This window comes from Dipodomys spectabilis, unplaced genomic scaffold (assembly GCF_019054845.1).
Source record: "Dipodomys spectabilis isolate Male_0828 unplaced genomic scaffold, ASM1905484v1 ptg000003l, whole genome shotgun sequence".
Lineage (NCBI taxonomy): Eukaryota > Metazoa > Chordata > Mammalia > Rodentia > Heteromyidae > Dipodomys > Dipodomys spectabilis.
The window spans coordinates 17867842-17886471 of record NW_024870680.1 but is presented as its reverse complement, the minus strand read 5'-3'; the positions used below and the strand labels follow the sequence as shown (position 1 = coordinate 17886471).

General features: G+C 38.9%; 2 protein-coding genes across 2 annotated transcripts; both read right to left on the bottom strand.

Annotated features, from left to right (window-relative positions):
• Window positions 1-3077: 3077 nt before the first annotated feature.
• Window positions 3078-4031, bottom strand: LOC122116745 (olfactory receptor 51J1). Its single transcript, XM_042690402.1, is given in 3 exon segments — window positions 3078-3467; window positions 3469-3728; window positions 3731-4031. Coding segments are annotated over 3 exon segments (951 nt in total).
• A 10373-nt stretch (window positions 4032-14404) lies between these two features.
• Window positions 14405-15400, bottom strand: LOC122113973 (olfactory receptor 51M1-like). Its single transcript, XM_042687118.1, has one exon. It carries the CDS (start codon window positions 15398-15400, stop codon window positions 14405-14407), a length of 996 nt encoding a protein of 331 aa, XP_042543052.1.
• Between the last annotated feature and the right edge of the window lie 3230 nt (window positions 15401-18630).

Genomic DNA, 18630 nt, shown 5'->3' with positions numbered 1-18630 from the left:
AGGGAAGGCAATTGTTTCTCAGGATTACACAGGTGCCAAGAAATATATTCAGCATCTGAAGTTTGAGCTCTGGAAAAAAAAAATCTGTGAGTTCTGTCTCCTAAGTAAGACTTGACTCAAGTTATTCAAGCTGAGTCTTCAAAGATCTTTCTGATGGCCACTGATTTTTATTCAAGATCACATTATATTTTTTCAAAATATGACAAACTGATCTATATATACATTAAAAAGAATGTTTAGTTAGCTTATGAGAAGACAAAAACCCAGTAAGGGTTGTAATCAAATTGAGATATGGCTTTTTATTCATCATCTGAACAAGATTTAAAAATACTGAAAAAATATTCGTTGGTAAATAAAAGAATGTAATGTTTATGAGAGAAAATAAAAATATTGTAAGTACCAAAATTGTAACTGCTCACAAACATGTTTTTTGGTGCAATTAGGGTTTGTACTCCAGGGGACTGCACTTGCCAGGCAGGTCTTCCTCCATTTGAGCCATACCTCCAGGCCTTTTTGTGTGGATCATTTTATATATATTTTTTTTGGTACCAGTACTGGGGCTTGAACTCAGAGCCTTGTGCTCCTACTTGGCTTATATCTCCCAATTCCAATTCTGTTTTTTTTTTTCTGTTTAATTGGAGGAACTCTTCTCTGAGATTTTGTTTTCCTTGGGCTGGCTTGGAACTACAATTCTCAGCTCTTAGCTTCCTGAATAGCCAGAATTATAGACATGAGCCACTAGCAGTTGGCTAGGTTGCTCATTTTTTTTTCAGGTGCAATTTCACTTTTAGGCCCAGACAGACCTAGACTATGATTTGCTGGGAAATCATGTACCACCATACCTAGACATTGATCAAGATGGAGTCTGACAGCCTTCATTTACCCAAACTGACCTCAAATCAAGATTTGTCAATACATACCTCCAGATAATTAGAGTTATGTTTCCGCCAGAATGTACAAAATTTTAGCTTAGTAATCCTATCTATAAATTTACTTCATGAGGGCACTAATACATTTGAAACATATTTATAAGACTTTATTCCCACAAATTATTTGTAAGATTATAAAAATGGAAACAAATTAGATAGCCATTAATTGGACACTGATAAATGAATGTTGATAATGTACAATGTTCACAGAATGAAATAAGTAGATGTAAGGTAATGCTCCTTGCAAAGTGATTATGAGTAATCTAAAAGATGTCCATCTGTACGGTCAGATAAGTTGATGTTAGGTGAAATGAACCCCAAGATAAGGATTCAAATGTTTTTTTCTTTCTTGCAATTGTTTCTAACATATTTATAAGATGATTTCTTTGTTGCTTTGTATGTCCCTCCCCCATGGTATAACCCTGGTTTTCACTGTAGTTGATGTTGGTATAATTTGTGGAGGGGAAGGTAAAAAACAAATTGTTTAAATAGGGATACAGGTGGATCCATTGCATCATGAGATGTTCAGACGTTATGTCGAAACATGAACTTTACAACTTTGGCGGGGGGGGGGGGGGAGGAGGAGTAGGGGGAAGTGGAGGTGGGGAGATGGGAAGGGATGGGAAGGGGAAACAAATGGGGAAGCAACAATGCTTGATAAGAAATGTACTCATTACCTTGTCCATGTATTTGTAACCCCTCTGTACGGTATTTTCACAATAAAAAATTGAATTATATGAATGTATAATCTTATCAACATTTTATTAAAACTCTGTATGCAAGCACCTGTGCTCATACCTATAATCCTAGCTACTCAGGAAGCTGAGATCTGAGGATCACAGTTCAAAGATTGCCCTGGCAAAGAAGTCCATGGAATTCTTATCTCTAATTAACCACCAAAGAGCTGGAAATAGAGCTGTGGCTCAATGGTAGAGCTCTTAGCCTTGAGCAAAAAAATCTCATGGACATTGAGTTCAAGCCCTAGGACTGGCATACAAAATAAATCTGGATAACAAAGTTAATCAAACTATATTTTCATTAGAGTCAGTGCTTTTGCCAGATTTAAATATAGGCGCGATCATTTGTAAGAAGTCTGAAGACCCACCATGCAATCTTGGAGAAGAAATAGAAGTGAAGTGCTAGTTTCTCATTTTATCCTAAGCTGTTTGCTGGTTCCCAACATTTTTCTAGCTGCCAAATGCCTCCCAAGGAATAACCACTCTCTAGTTTCTCTGGATATCTATGGGATGTCCTTCCTTGGGTTTACCTGCTTGGTAATTTTAAGTCAATGCTCCTTGTGGGGTTCTGCTGACTATGAGTTGGCTATGATCTGGGTAGCATTTACAGGCAACTGTAGAGTCCCAAGTCAGGATCTATAGAAACATTATCCATGGAAACTTGGAGGGGTCATAGAAGTGACCTAGCATACATTCATCTCTTTAAGATCTCAATTTCCTTCCCTGAAAATTCAATTGCAAACTGTTTATAATACTTTAAATGTCTTAAAAGGAATGTGACTTCAAAATAAGATGCTTGTTTCTTTGACAGTTTCTGCATAATGAGTGGGAAAACTTTAGAATTCTGCACAATTAGCATGATTTCTCACTTTAAGGACTTCTAGTTTGGGCCTTAGGGAAGTTGGGTGGATGCCTCATCAAATTCTACATGGGAAAATTCCTTTGAGAGAGCTGGAGTTCAGGGATCAGTTCACCTGCTACAGAATTCAGAGACCAATAACTCTTTATTTATTACAAAGATCTCGGTAGATTTCTATCAATAAATTTCTTTGGATACCTTCTAACTCAGCTTGCATTTTCCTTATGAGAAATGCTGTGCTTTCAAAGGCAATATATTTTTTTTTTGCCTTCTTGTTCTAGGTCTGCAAGTTAATACATTTAGGTATGTATGTCACACAACATGCTTCAAAAAAAAAAACCCATTCGTTCTATGTAGTTTTTGATCATGCATAATCCATGCTTCCTTATATTTTCACTGTAGTTAATTACTAGATGATCAGAAAACCTATTAGATGCCATATTTTACGCCAGCACCACTTACGTAACCTGTAAGTTAAGACCACTTGTAGTTAGAGAAAACAAAGGAACAAACAAAATCTTTTTTTTTTTTTTTGTTTACTCTGACCATTAACTAAACTCTGGATCTCTTCTCTGATAGCATTCGGGCAATGCCACGACGAATCTCCTTAGTTTTAATGCTATAGACAATGGGGTTAATGACAGGTGGAAAGAAGAGATAAGCATTGGCCATCATAATTTGTAGCAGGGGAGACACATGACGTCCAAAACGATGCACCATAGACAAACCAATCATAGGCACGTAATAAGCAAGCACAGCACAGACATGTGACCCGCATGTGTTGAGTGCCTTCTTCCGCCCTTCTCCGGTGGCAATTCCCAGTACAGTGTGGAGTATGAGCCCATAGGAGACCACGATGAGCAATGAATCCAATCCAAAAGTGGATATCACAATGAAAAGCCCATAGATGTTGTTGATAGAAATATCCCCACAAGGTAGATGAATAAGATTAGGGTGGAGACAATAGGAGTGAGAGAGGGCATTATGGCCACAGAAGGGAAGTCTCCTTAAGAGCAGGGGCAAAGGGGTCATGAGCAGGATGCTTTTCAGCCCGATGATAACTCCTGTACAAAAGATGCGAGGCAGTGTCAGGATAGTTGTGTAGCGCAGAGGGCTGTGGATGGCCACAAAGCGGTCCACAGACATGGCCAGCAACACAGCTGATTCCATGATGGAGAAAGAGTGGATGGAGAACATCTGGAGAAGGCATGCCTCAAAATGAATCTCAGAATTCCCAAAAAGGAACATGCCTAGCACAGTGGGGAGGGTAGATACTGAGACACCGACCTCAGCCACTGCCAGCATGGCAAGAAAGAGATACATGGGCTGATGCAGAGCTGCGTCTTTCCTGATGACGTGGAGAATGCTGCCATTGCCAAGGAAGATGATCAGGTACATCAGGCAGAAGGGGATGGATATCCAAATGTGCTCTGTCTCCAGCCCTGGGATGCCAACCAAAATGAATGATGCAGGTAAGAAGCTTAACGAGCTATTGGAGTTCTTCATGTTGAAACCTCATGCCAGGGGATCAGTGTCCACCTTAAAAATTAGAAACAAACCAGTTTGATGACACTATCATGGAGAAAGACCACAGGGCATGGAGGAAAGGGGAGAAGAAAGCAAACTCAGATTTGTGGGACCAACAACCTCATTTCTGGAAGCTGATAGATAACTTCCCATTGTAAAGTGGTTATGATCTCCATCATAAGGAAGTTCTAGGCTGATTGATCAGTATGCATCATAGTGCACCTTGGGTCAGGTAAAGGAGACACGGGTTCCTGGTATGGGCGTTGAGATTCCTGTCCTAGAAAGTCACTGGGAAGATCAAACATATATAGCATAAGACATGGACTAATGTTGGGGGCAGGTGAACATAAATTACTGATAAATGTTTAGCATGGTACATAAAAATAGCTTAAAAGAACTTCCTTATGATGGAGATCATAACCACTTTACAAGTGATGAACAGGTTTGTGAATAATTGAGGACCAAGACAAAGCCAGAAATAGCTGCAATGATGAGCCTGAGACCAGCAGAAGAAGAATTAAATAAAAATACTTGGAGCAGGGAACCACGCTGATCTTAGCTGTTCTGAACTTTTAAAAGTCTAGAAAGCAACTAGAAAGAATGTATATGACTGGGTGATTTAGGAAGAAGTAGAAACCTAGCTTAGTGGATTTACACGCAGAACTTTAAAGGTGCACGGACATATTGCCACAATGACCCATAATCTCTTGACTCAAGTGTGCTCATAAACTGCTTACCTTAATCATTGGGACATATTTTTGACTCAGCTACCAAATGGAGTGCACTACAGCAACAAAGCTGAGAACAGTGCTGGAACATTTTCCTGGTGAGGAAAGGAAAAAGCAGAGAAGAAGATAATCTGCTTCAGTTGAGCTATTATCTGGCCAAGCACAGTAATAATAGCAAATTCCTAGACTGGGAGGATTGAAAAGACTTCTGAGTACTAACTATCCCAAATACACATGCACGTGCATGTGCGTGCGCATACACACACGTGCACACCGCTACTGCTTACTTATTCATTCATGTACACAGTTCTCACATGTTTGTTATAATTCTCCCAACTGAAATGAGCTTTCTTTCAGCCACTTCTGAAAGTCAATCCCCTAGAAGCACCAATCTCATTGTTCCATGATGGCTATTATTAATTTTTAATCTACCAGGAACATTGATCTTCTTGGCCACGCTCCCTGTAGAACTCAGGCAACATGGAGTCTGGGCTCTGCTCGGGAAATCTCTTCACCTTCTAATCACAGACCTCAGAGAATACATTTTCTCTCACTAATGTTCAAGTACAATTATTGCATTGTTAAATTGCAAAAATGTTCAATATATAACCTAAAATTAAGATAAGTAAGGGAAGGAGTGGGTTAAGAAGGGTGGGTGAGAATGTTGAAAGGGGTGACATTGATCAGGATGCACTATGTTCATAAGCTGCTTTCGTGAATGGCAACTTCTTTGAACAACTATTTAAAGATAATAAAAATCAAAAAAAGAGAAGTTCAGGATACTATGAAAGGGACTTAGAGGTTAAAAAAATCCTGATTTATTTTATTCCTTTCTTTTTGATCTAATACGCATTTATAATATGGGGGGTTTTCATTATGCTGTTTGCACTCAGTGCACTTTGAACAAATTCATCTTCTCCCTCTTTCCTTTCCCATCCTCCCTCCTCCTTTTTAAACAACATTTGGTGGGTTCCATTATTCTGATTCACACACACACACACACACACACACACACAAAGATGTGTGTCTTTTGATCCTCTTTGTCATTTTTAAAAGTAAAACTTTAGCTGGCACCTGAGGACTGGAATTGTCCCAGGTTTAATGCATAACTTGGGTGCAGTAAAGAAATGGACACCAGGGCCACAGCAATTTTGTCAGACTAGAATAAGACATGGGGAAAATGAACACTGTTGATCTACTAGGGTATTAAAATCATTGCTTGTTTTGTTTTCTCACAATTTCTCCTTTTGTAGACATATTGGGCAACAATGAAAAAATACATTGCTCACCTACATGTGTGATTCCTGGGCACTTATGCTGTGTTGAAGTGCATCTCAGTAGACACACCAAGGAAGGAAAAGTTCTCTGTGTTAGGATGTGTTAAAACACAGATTAAAAAATTCTGTTCCTAGCTACTCAGGAAGCTGAGATCTGAGGATCGGGGTTCAAAGCCAGCCTAGGCAGGAAAGTCCATGAGACTCTTATCTCTAATAAACCACTAGAAAACTGGCTTAAGCGGTAGAGCACTCGCCTTGAGCTGATGGTTTGTTTTTTGGATTTTTTTGTTGTTGTTGTTGATCATGGGGCTTGAACTCGGCTTGGGTGCTGTCCCTGCACACTTCTGCTCAAGGTGAGCGCTCTACCGCTTGAGCCGGTTTTCTAGTGGTTTATTGGGGATAAGAGTCTCATGGACTTTTCTTCCCCGGGCTGGCTTTGAACCATGATCCTCAGATCTCAGCTTCCTGAGTAGCTAGGAACAGCTCCCAAGCCAGAGTTCAAGCCCCATGACCGACCAAAAAAAAAAAAAAATTCTGGAAGAAATCACTGACCTTGAGAAATGACGATACATTGTCAGAGCATCCCATGACTAAGGGAGTTCAGACATTTCTCTTCTTCACTTGTTATGCCTCTTCCATTGTCTTTTCTTTCCTCCAAAATGCTCAGTATATCTTTTGAGTTCCTTGAATAGACCTAATACTAGTCTCCCTATAGGCTGAGCAGCTCTTTCTCATATACTGTCTTACATAGTCCTTGGTCCCATTGCATCTGAATCTTGCATGTCACCCCTCAAACAACTTATCAGTGGAACTTTACCTGTCAAGAGAGATAACATTTTCACAGCTTGACAATGGCAGGGAAAAAAATGACAGATTCTTCAAACAATGCTATGCTTTTCTATACCTTATCTATTTGTCCATGTTTTCTTTGAGTTTTGCTTTCTATTCATTCTTATAGTTTTGCACCTGCCATATCCTTCCTTTATCTCAGGCCACACAGGGCAGGTCTTGAGTTAGACCCTAAATGGCTGTTTTCTCCAACAAATCCGGGATCAGGACATCAGTGTCAGAAAGAATAATCTCTTCCCTTGACTCTCTACAAAAAGAAAATTTCAGTCAGTGCCTTGAACAGTATATAAATTCACATTTTCCTAAATGAGGCTTAAAAACTGCTGCTATATATTATGTACAGAAGAGAGAATCACACACATGGCTTTGGTATTTTGAATTCAGAATGGAAATAAAGCTGCTCTGTATTAAAGCATGTAAGCAATAAATGCTATATATATGATATATATATATATATATATATATATATAGAGAGAGAGAGAGAGAGAGAGAGAGAGAGAAGAGAAGAGAAGAGAGCACACCAGAAGCTAGTGGCTCACTGGTAGCGTACTAGCCTTAGTGGAGGGGGGCAGGGGGAGGATGGGAAGGGATGGGAAGGGGAAACAAAGGAGGAGGCTACAATGCTTGATAAGAAATGTACTCATTATCTTGCCCATGTAATTGTAACCCCTCTGTATAGTATTTTCACAATAAAAAATGAATAAAAACTTAAAAAAAAAAAGAAAAGAAAAAGAAGCTAAGGTTACTGCCCAGGCCCTGAGTTCAAACTCAAGGAATGGGAAAAGAGAGAAAGAAAGAGAGACAGACAGACAGAGAGAAAGAGAGATACAGAGAGACAGACACAGACACAGACACCGAGAGTCAGAGAGAGAAGGAGGAAGGAAGAGAGGGAGGGAAAGAGGGAGAAAGAAAGAGATAACTGAAATATAATCATTTTCCTTGTTCTAAAAGCACATCTGAATGGGGAGGTGATTAAAGAGATTATTTAGTTTTTGTCCTAGAATAACAGGACAGAATAATGTAAATCCGCAGAAACTCCTACATCCCTGGAACTGGACAGAATTGGAGGTGAATCCTATGTGCAGCTTGACTTTATCTACCTTGTTTTTATGAACATGTGTTTCTTTATTGTTAAATGTAAGATGCTAATATGTAGCTCAAACATTGACTCTCAGTATTTAATGTGACATTTTAACAACCACTAAATGATAGTATTCCTTGCCCCACCATCTCTTCTTCCAGGATTTTTCTGAGATATCATCACAGCTTATCCACAACTCTCTACTCATACTATTCTGTCACCAAGGACACTCAGGCCATAATAGTGAGGGAGGTAAAAAGACAAGAATTTCCCCCTCCATAAAGGAGCATCGAATATATATATATGTATATCTATATATATATATATACACATACATATATATATACATATACACACACACACACACACACACACATATACTTTGCAAGAGGACTAAAAAAATAACACAATGGCAAAACTGCTTCTAAATGCTATAATACTTTCTGATTTTGTTTTGTTTAACTCTTACTATCTATCATCTAGCTTAGGAGATGTGCCTCTCTTTCTACCACCTTGATTCGTTCAGGAATCAAGGTAAGCTAAGTACTGACTAGAGGAAAATCTGATTGGTTTCAAGCTCAGGGGTAAAGGGGGGTTCCGTTTGGAAGCTGTTTGAGGAGTCAGTCATGGGCTTGAACACTCACCACAACAGCAAGTGGGAAGCTCACTTCAGCAAGGCCTGCCACCCTGGCATTTTTGCTTTCTTCTTCTTCCCGTTGGAAGCTGAACGCTCTTTTTAAGATGACCAGAAGCTCTGGGAATGGAATGAGTTTCCCAGAGGAGTAATTACCCCAGTAACTGTATCATCCTTTCTTAATATCTAGAGACCTATAAGGGAAATAAACAAGGATATAAAAATGAGTCCAATAGTATTTACTTAGCATGGTGACTGGATAACTAATATACTTAAATGACTTTGAAAGCATGTTGTTTATTAAAACTACAGTAGAGAAGCCAGGTAGTGGTGACATTCCTGTACACAGTTTTGCTTTGAACAAGTTAACCCACTTCCCCATTCTTCCCCTCTGCCTCCCCCTCCTTTTTAAGCAATGTTTACATAATGAGTGTGTGTGTGTGTGTGTGTGTGTGTGTGTGTGTGTGTGTGCGTGCGTGCTAGTCTCAGATGTGAATGATAAACATGGTAAGAAATATAGAGTACAGATTTGCAAAGTGGTAATGCAATTTCATAAATACAGAAAATTTAAAGTAAATGACATTATACCTTATCAGATTGAGATTAGAATCATGAAGGGATTTGCCTCTATTTATAAATATACATTTATAATTTTATATAATTATATTATATAATTATAAATATATTTATAAACATAAAATATGTTATTAGAAATAGCTCAGATATAGCATGACAAGGCAAACAAATTCCTTATCAACTGACTGTTGAAATACAATTGAATCCATCTACTATATGAGATATAAAGGAGAAAGTGATTTGGCTTAGGATATTAACCACACTTGTTTTGACCAAGAAAATCGCACTATGTATATTAACGTGTGTCGTTAGATCTCACAGGATCATGCCATGGACCCTGTCCAGAGCCATTTGATTTGCCCCTGTGAGGTTGAGTGGTAAGGATGCTGTTCTCTCTGCCTGGCAACAACTCAGCCTAGCATTCTATTCTACTTCACCTTCTCTTTTGCTTTAAGGTGTCCATTTTTATTGTCATTCTTTTTGCTCACTCATCATTCAGTATATCTTATTGCTTAGCAAAGATAATATAAAACCATTCTGTTCTCTGAATACTTTAGGTTGACATTACTACAGTTCAGAATGATCAAGAAATCCATCACATAAAGTTCTCTGTAGTCTGACATTCCTAACTAGGGTCTTTGGGGGAGGAGATATAGGTCAAGGTGCAAAACTGCTAATTCATCTTCCTTGACTTTGACGTTCCAGATATTGGGACTGATTTCAGATGGGCAAAAAGAAGAGATTGACAATAGTAGCCTGTAGAATAGAAGCCCTGTACTGGCTGGACAGAAGAGAATGGCCATTGACACATACTACAAAGGCACAAGTATGCAGAGAACTGCTTACATTTTGTGCAGACATGGTGCTTAGCATCACATAAAACATTAATATGTAAGGACCATAAACAGAGTGTTCAGCCTGGTCAAGCTGTTCAATATGCAGGAGATGATGCTGAACAGCACATGATAGATGCTAATGGTGAAGTATACAGGAATGCCTTCCATGCAGGGAAGTGGAAGCATTCAGTTCTTGAGTCCTTCAGGCAATGATAAGATGTTTGTGCAGAAAGTGGGCTGTAGAATGTCAAGGACTAAGTTGGGCATCAGTGGCCATGCATGTAATCCTAGCTACTCAGGTAGCTGAGATCTGAGGATTACAGTTTGAAGCTGGCTCTGGCAAGAAAGTCCAAGAGACTCTTATCTTTGAAAACAACCTACAAAAAAGCCCATAGAAAATACAGGTGTGGCTCAAGTGGTAGCATGTGAACCTTGAGCAAAAGCAGCTCAGGAACAGCACCCAGGCCCTGAGTTCAAGCCTCAGGATCAGCATATGCATGTGCATGTGTATATGCACGCATGCACACGCAAACATGCACATACACACACAAAGTGGCACACTTGACTTAATCTCTAGATCCATCCACTTACCTACAAATGGCATGATTTCATTCTTCTTTATAGATGAGTAATAACCCTATATATATATGTGTGTGTATATATATATATATATATATATATATATATATATATATGCATATTCCTCAGTGTTAGGGCACCGGGGCTGTCTCCATAGTTTGGTTCTTGAATATTGTAGCAATGGACATGGGTATGCACTTGCCTTTATTACATCCCTACTTAAAATGATTCAGATAAATGCTCAAGAGTGCTATGACTGGATAGTAATAAAAGACATTTGAATATGGTCAAAAGACTTCATGTTCATGTGTGGGGACACAGAACAATGAAGCCTGTTGAGACTGATTTGGGAAGGAGAGAAAAGGAAGATGAAGAGCAACAGAGGGAGTGAATCTGATCAAGTATATGCATATACAGGCCTGTCAAAGGTGAATCCCTTTATGTAACTAATTGAGACATATATACACAAACATTATCTACAGTATATGCAAGGGAGATTCCAACAGTGTAACTCCTTTGAGTAACTAACTTACAGTGTAACATGAATACCAGGAAGCTGTGTTGTGGCCACAGGCGAGAAGGGGGGCTGGGTGCATCTGAATGGGGAGAGGAATGGTGGATGAATGCAGTCATAACGAAAATCGTGACTGACAATATGACAAGTAAACTAAGGGAAGGGGAGGGGCAGAGTTGGGAGAGAGGGGGGGAATGATGATATGGGGAAGGATGGAGAGAAGGGTGTCCCTGACTGAGATGCATTAAACCCTCAAACTGATGTGTCATCCTGAAACCTCTTTGTACAACTACTTCAAGATAATAATAAACAAACGAATAAAAGTTTGAGAAGGTAAAAGAAAGCAAATGGAATAGCAGTGAAAGATTTAAAAAAAAGATGCAGAAGGATAGAAAATGTAATCTGAATGTTAGAGAAGAAGAAAGTGGTATACACTGACGTTCAGAAAAAGATGGGGACATGGGGGTGTAAGGGCCTGAAGAATAGGAAAGTGATATGTCTTAGAGAGGGCTACAGTATGGACAGACTTTGAAGGAGAGATGATTGCATAAAGACATGAGGAGAAGACTACAGAGAGTGAAGGGAAAAATCAGAGAAGTGGAAAGAGGCTCTGTGAGAGGAAGAGGAAGAAACAGAGGGGCAGTGTGAGAAGTGGACTGAAGGTGAGAATGGGTTGGAGGAGAAGGGAGAGAGAGAGACAGAGACATAAGAGAAAGACAGAGGAGAGAGAGAACTCTAGGGGTACAGAAGATGAGGGATGGGCAATGTGGTCACACAGACACAACGAAGAAAGAAGCATGAGCTTACAGGGATGATGATGCATAAAGGACCATGAGGCCAGCACTCCCCTAAAAGGAGGTGAGCCCACTGTCCAGCCTCTTTGTCTCAAGTACGTGGCAGTGATGAACCCATGTGGTTGTGTGGACGAGTAAGTCTCCAAAGGAGGTGTACTGCGGTTGCTGGAAGTATGCTCTGAGCTCAGACATACATTCAAACAGTAACTCCATCATCAATGATCTCTTTTATGGCACATGCTTTTTGCTTAATCTCAGTTTCTTCATCTGAACAGTTGCAACAGTTTTACCTTTGTTGGTGAGAGAGCCATTGACATGCAATTTTAAGTGAGATATAGTTACAGCCATCTACTCAATGGAGACAGAGATTTATCACTTTCAGTTTACATTCTTTTTCAAATCTCTGTGTCTGTGTCTGTACATGGACAGCCAGATAATAAATTGTCATTCCACTTTCCCACCAATATTTTATATCATCAAGTGTTTTCCTTCTTTTCAAATTTATTCACGAAGTATGTTATTACTATGCCATTTATTTTGTGTTTTCATAATGGTTAGTGAAAATGAGTGAAAGCACGCCAGTCTCTTTTATGTACTACTTGTTCTTTACTTAGTGTCCTATTGTTTCTCAGATTTATGTTCTAGACATGAATCCTCAGTTGCTTATGTAGATATACATTACAGATCTAATTTCCTAGTCTGTGGTTTATTTTATCTCCTTTTTGGTACTTTCTCTTGATTGTATTTGAGCAATTGTCAGTCTAGCAATCCATCCACCTACGTTTTCTCTTATGTGATAAATATTTTTCAGTTTTAGCATTTATACCTTTAATTAGATGTACGCATGTGGACATTGTAAGATAGGGATCTAATTTTATATGCATATTTGGATGATGAAGTTGTCTATTTCATTTATTGAATAATCCAAATTTTCCCAACTCTATGATTATTCTTTCAGGTATCATAATCAAGCAGACACAGTATGCACGTTTCTGAATTTGAAAAATGGTTATATCCTGAGAAAGTAACCTTAAAGGTGAGACCAGCATGGATTCCACTTTGCTAATCGTTAGGTCAGCTGCTTTGAAAATTTTCAATTCACACCCTCTTTAGAAATGGAATGGTGAATTCACGTGTTTGTTGTAGTTTCCTTAGGGGAAAGCTCTCACAACTAACACATCCACAAGTCAACCCTGCCTTCATCTTAAGTCATCTGGGAGGTAAAGGACTCAGGGGTCCACAGGAAAGGAAAAGCAGAGATGCAAAGAATCAAGGGTAGGGTTAAAGGCTTCTACTAGAAAACAGTCAGAAGGGAGCAACTTCAGAAAGAGTTAGGGGTATATATATATATATATATATATATATATATATATATATATATATATATATATATAGTATGCCTCCTTCAGAAAGAATGACATGTCCTATTTGTTAGGAAATGGAAAGACTTGGAAGAATTATATTAAGTGAAGTAAGCCTGGCCCAAAGAAACATAGGTCCCATGGTTTCCCTGATTTGCAATAACTAGTACAAGCAGAAATGGTCAGAAAAGTTGATGTTAGGCGAAATGAACTCCAAGATAAGGCTCTAATGTTTTTTCTTTCTTGCTAATATTTCTAACATACTTATAAGATGATTTCTTTGTTGCTTTGTATGTCCCTCCCCTACGGTATAACTCCTGTTTTCACTGCATTTGATGTTGGTATAGTTTATGGAGGGAAAGGGAAAAAACAAATCGTTTAAATAGGGATACAGGTGGGCCCATTGAAACAATGAGATATACAAGACATTATGTCAAAAAACGAACTTTCCAATATTGGTGCGGTGATGGGGGAAGGAAGGGTAGAGGATGGTGGGCGGGAAGTTGGGAAGGGATGGTAAGGGGAAACGAAGAAGGAGGCAATAATGCTTGATAAGAAATGTCCTCATGACCTTGCCCATGTAATTGTAACCCTTCTGTATGGTATTTTCACAATAATAATAAAAACAAGAGCTGGGGGATATTTGCATAAACTGCATTTAGGAAACTATGCAGGAATTCTGAAGCATCAGGATCAGAGCCTGAAGTATACCCAGCCCAAACAAGAAGAGCTGAAAAGGGCCAGGTCTCTGTTAGTATCTATTTGGGGTCCTTTGTGATTTATTATTCCATTTTGATTTTTAGTTAGTTTTATTTTGGTGTTAGCTTCATTAGTGTTTACAAATGTATAAGGATCCTCCATAAGGTCTTCCTCTGCCTAGCTTTTGATGTCAGCAAAATGGCCAGATCCCAAATGTGGAAAGAAATTTTGTAATGGGAGAGAACAGAACAAAGTTCACTGTGCCTAATTCATAATCCAAGAAAGAAATTCCTCCATCCTTTATTCAGAGTTGAGGGAAAATCTGTGGTAACTGTATAGTGTTAGAATAGATACTTGATGTGATAGATTTGTTTTCTTTTGGCATGTGGATTAGGAACTTGAGAATGGGTGCCTACTAAATGATTCAACTCCAGGACTCGGAATTAACTTTTTTTTTAAGACCTAGCAGCTTGAGGAGGGCACGGCGGATCTCTTTAGTCTTAATACTATATATGATTGGGTTAAGCATGGGAGGCACAAACAGGTAGATGTTGGCCATAAGAATGTGGACAGCAGGTGGGGCATGCTTCCCGAAGCGGTGTACCAGGGAGAGCCCCATCATGGGCACGAAGAACACCAGCACAGCACACAGATGGGAGGTACATGTCTGGAAGGCTCGTCGCTGCTCCTCTTGAGAGGCCAGGCCTGCCACGGTGTGCAGGATGAATCCATAAGACAGTGCAATGAGCACCAAGTCCAACATGACAGTGAACACCACCAGGCTCAGTCCATATAAGTTGTTGAAGGTGGTGTCTACGCATGCCAGGTGTATCACTTCCTGGTGGAGGCAAAATGAATGGGAGAGGATCAGATGTCCACAGTAGGGAAAGGCTTTCAGGAGGACAACAATCGGGATAAGGGTCACAGGACCCCGGAGGATGACACACAGGATTGTCCTCATCACTCGCTGGACCGTGATAATGACTGAGTACCTCAGGGGGTGGCAGATGGCCACAAAACGGTCAAAGGACATGACCAGGAGAACTGCCGACTCCATGAAGGAAAACGAGTGAATGCAGAACATCTGGACTTGACAGGCTCCGAAGTAGATGTGATGGGAGTTGAACCAAAAGATCCCCAGAGTAGTAGGCAAGGTGGACACAGATAGCCCCAGGTCAGTGAAAGCCAACAAGGACAGAAGATGGTACATGGGTGTGTGCAGACGAAGGTTGGTCTTAATAATAACCAGAATGAGACAGTTGCCTGAGATGGCCACCAGGTACATGAAGAAAAAGGGGATGAAAATCCAGTGTTGGATGGTTTCCAAACCAGGAAAGCCAGTGAGGTAGAACATGGGGCTAAAATGAGTAATGTTGGGTAAGACGATCCATTGAAGACTTAATGGATAGTGGGCTACCATTCTGCAGAGATTGAGCTGGAAATCAATGGATGGTTCTGAGTATTAATTCTTCAGTGTCACTACTCTCTCCATCACCATAAGTAACATTATGATCATCAAATATCCCCGGTTATTATTTACTACACTGCTGTCAATGCTATTCTCATTATGTCATTGAAAATCTCTTTGATAACACTATCCTCCCCAGATTTGCCTCTACACTTCCAGTTTTTTCTTTTCTGTCTCAGTCTTCTTTGTTGGGTTATCATTAGTCTTCACCCCTTAGACATAGTTTTTTGCATCATTGGCAATGTTGTGACCATTATTTCTTCCCTCAGGCAATATCATCCATGCCCATAATTTTATTTTGCTATCCATGTATTGATGAGAATCATGTACAAGCCTCCAAAACTTCTCTTTTGATTCCCAAATTCATATCTAGCAGCTTGCTGAGCATCTATATCAATGTTTTGTTCTAGTATCGGGATGTGAAGTTGGGCCCTCACACTATCACTTGGCTTGTTTGTTCAGCTGACTTTATACCATATGAGTCACATCTCCAGTCTAGCATTTTGCTGGTCCACTGTGATAGAAGTCACATACTTTACTGCCTGGGCTATCTTAGAACCTCAGTTCTCTGTCAGCATCCTTAGTAGCTAGAATTATAGGTGTGAGCCATTGGCACCTATATTTGATGCTTTCTAATTACCTCATAGAAATCTCAAAACTACCCATGTTCTATTTCCTTCTATTTCCCAGCAACGTTCCTGTTTATTTGTGTTGCTAGTCTCAGTTGTTTCAGACAAAATTAATTTTTTGTTCTCTACTGGAGGTAAAACGCAGTGCTTGTACATGCCAGGGAAATACTCTACCACTAAGTTATTTCCTCACCCCTAAATTAAGTTTTATGTTAGATTTCTCCATGTCACCACTCTAATGATCAATCAAGAATCAATCAACATATCCTGGGATTTCCATGAACCAAATACTTTGAGTCTGTTTATTCATGTTATCTTTATGGATGTTGTCCTAATTCAGATTACTAATACTCCCTGGATTAATTCCAACAACTCCTGTTCTGCCCTCCTCTAATCAGTTATAGTTAATAACTAAATGTGGCTCAAAATACAAAGGGATTAAATTGATGTGTAAGGCCCTGCTTCACCTCCTTTATTTTCTAACGTATCCAAGCATTTGTATTTTCATTCTTTCAGGATTCGCTTTTCTTTTTCTTTGTATAGCTAACTTCTAATCGCACTCATGTCTCAGCTAGTGCATTGTCTTTTAGAAGACCTGTTTTATTTCCTCGTATTTAGATGAGCCATCTCTACTCTGTGCTCTTAGAGTTTATTATGCCTTTACCCTTTGACTGCTTGGATTTCATAAATATTTACTGGATTTTGTACTATAAGACAGTACCTAGGTGCTGGGTAAAGTTCATATGTGACAGAGATAGAATAGAGACCAAGTAGCGATAGAGAGAACTAGTGATCATATAGTACAATGCAAGGTGTTGTAGTGCTATAAAAATTGTAGGCTAGTCAGGAAAGATTGCTCGAGGAGATGACTTAGAAGTAAGATTCCTGATCCTACAGGGCAAGTGTATGGATATTTTGGAGAACATTCTGACGAGGGGCAAGAAAAAGGTCCTGGAGCAGAAAGAAAGAATGAAGGAAAGAAAGGAAGAGAGAGAAAGGGAGGGAGGGAGGAAGGAAGGGAAAGGAGGGATGGAAGGATGGAGAGAAAGAGAAAGGGAAAGAAGGAAAGAGAAACAGGAAGAAATAAAAGAGAGAGAAAAGGAAAGAGAAAGAAAGAAAGAAGAAAGAATAAGGAAGGAAGAAGGAAGTAAAGAGAGAGAATGAGAGAGTGAAAGAGAACACATGTTCAAGGTTTTGTCTAGCTGCATGTGGAGTTGGCCCCAGCCACTTGATCCATGCCACATTGTAGTCACAGGGCTATCTGGAAAAGATGGACTCTATGATCCATTGCATTATTTCCAATCTTTCAATAGCTTCTCTCTACTGGAGGAAAAATCTATGCTGATAGTTCCAGTTAAATGGGTCATACATGATTCTGATACTACATAAGACTTTACACAATCACGTACACTTCTTATAATTATAAATCATTATATCCTTGCTTAAACGGGAGGAAACTATTTTTTTTTAAATGCAAGTAACTGTTCCAAGACCTTACAGTGAGCAAATGTCACCAGGGGTATGTAAGCCCATGTCTAGCTGATTCCAGAGTGTGGCTCTGATGAAATGCAATCAGCTCTCATAATCTGCACTTAGCCAGACTCTTTCTGCTTTAGCATCTCTCTGAATGCACCTCTTTTTCTTCCTAATCTAGTCAATCTATCTATATCATTTTGAGTTACCCATACCTAGTTTTCTGCTATATCTTTTTTGTGTTCTCACCAAATAAACTCATTTTTCCAACAAGTAAATGCTTGACCTAGTACAAATATTTCCACTTATAAATTTCACTTGACTTTCTTGCATAGAATTAGATAAATTCTTTTTCACACTTATGTCATTTAATTCTAATAATCATTAGCTATACCATTGTTTTTTATGTACCATCTTCCATGTTAGCAGCATTAAGGCAAATTTTCTGTACCTCAATGGAGCCAGTGCATATCCTGCTGCTTCATCATGGCTTATATATCTAAGATGCTATGCACAGAAACTACTGAGTTAGAATCATTTTTATTACAGGTATGTATGCAGCAGTTTTAAGCATAAGATATATTTATATCAAAGCACACAGATACATTTTATATTTAGAAAGAAAACATTTCTAGTTATTATATTCTTATTTGTACAATAGTACAAATACAAATACACGCACTATAAATGATATATACTTTGGATATCCTCATATAAATATGTTATATATTATACATTATGAATATATTTTATATATTATAAATTCTAACTTATATACATTATATATGTATATATTATCCAGATACCTACACATTTATAAATAAGTATGAGGCTATAACATAAAAGTAGTACAAATTCTATATATAAAATATAACATTAAATTATATATTTGTACTTTTTATGTCAGTACTGGGACTTGATCTTAGGGCCTGGTTATTGTTCCTGAGCTTTTGTGTTCAAGGCTAGCACTCTACCACTTGAGCCACAGCTCTACTTCTGCCTTTTTGGTGCTCAATTGGAAATAAGAGTCTCAAGGACTTTCCTATCTGGGCTGGTTTCCAATTGTGATGCTTAGATTCC

What these genes read in the sequence shown, in the direction of transcription:
- LOC122113973 (XM_042687118.1), bottom strand. Translation starts at nt 15,400, where the DNA reads ATGGTAGCCCACTATCCATTAAGTCTTCAATGGATCGTCTTACCCAAC.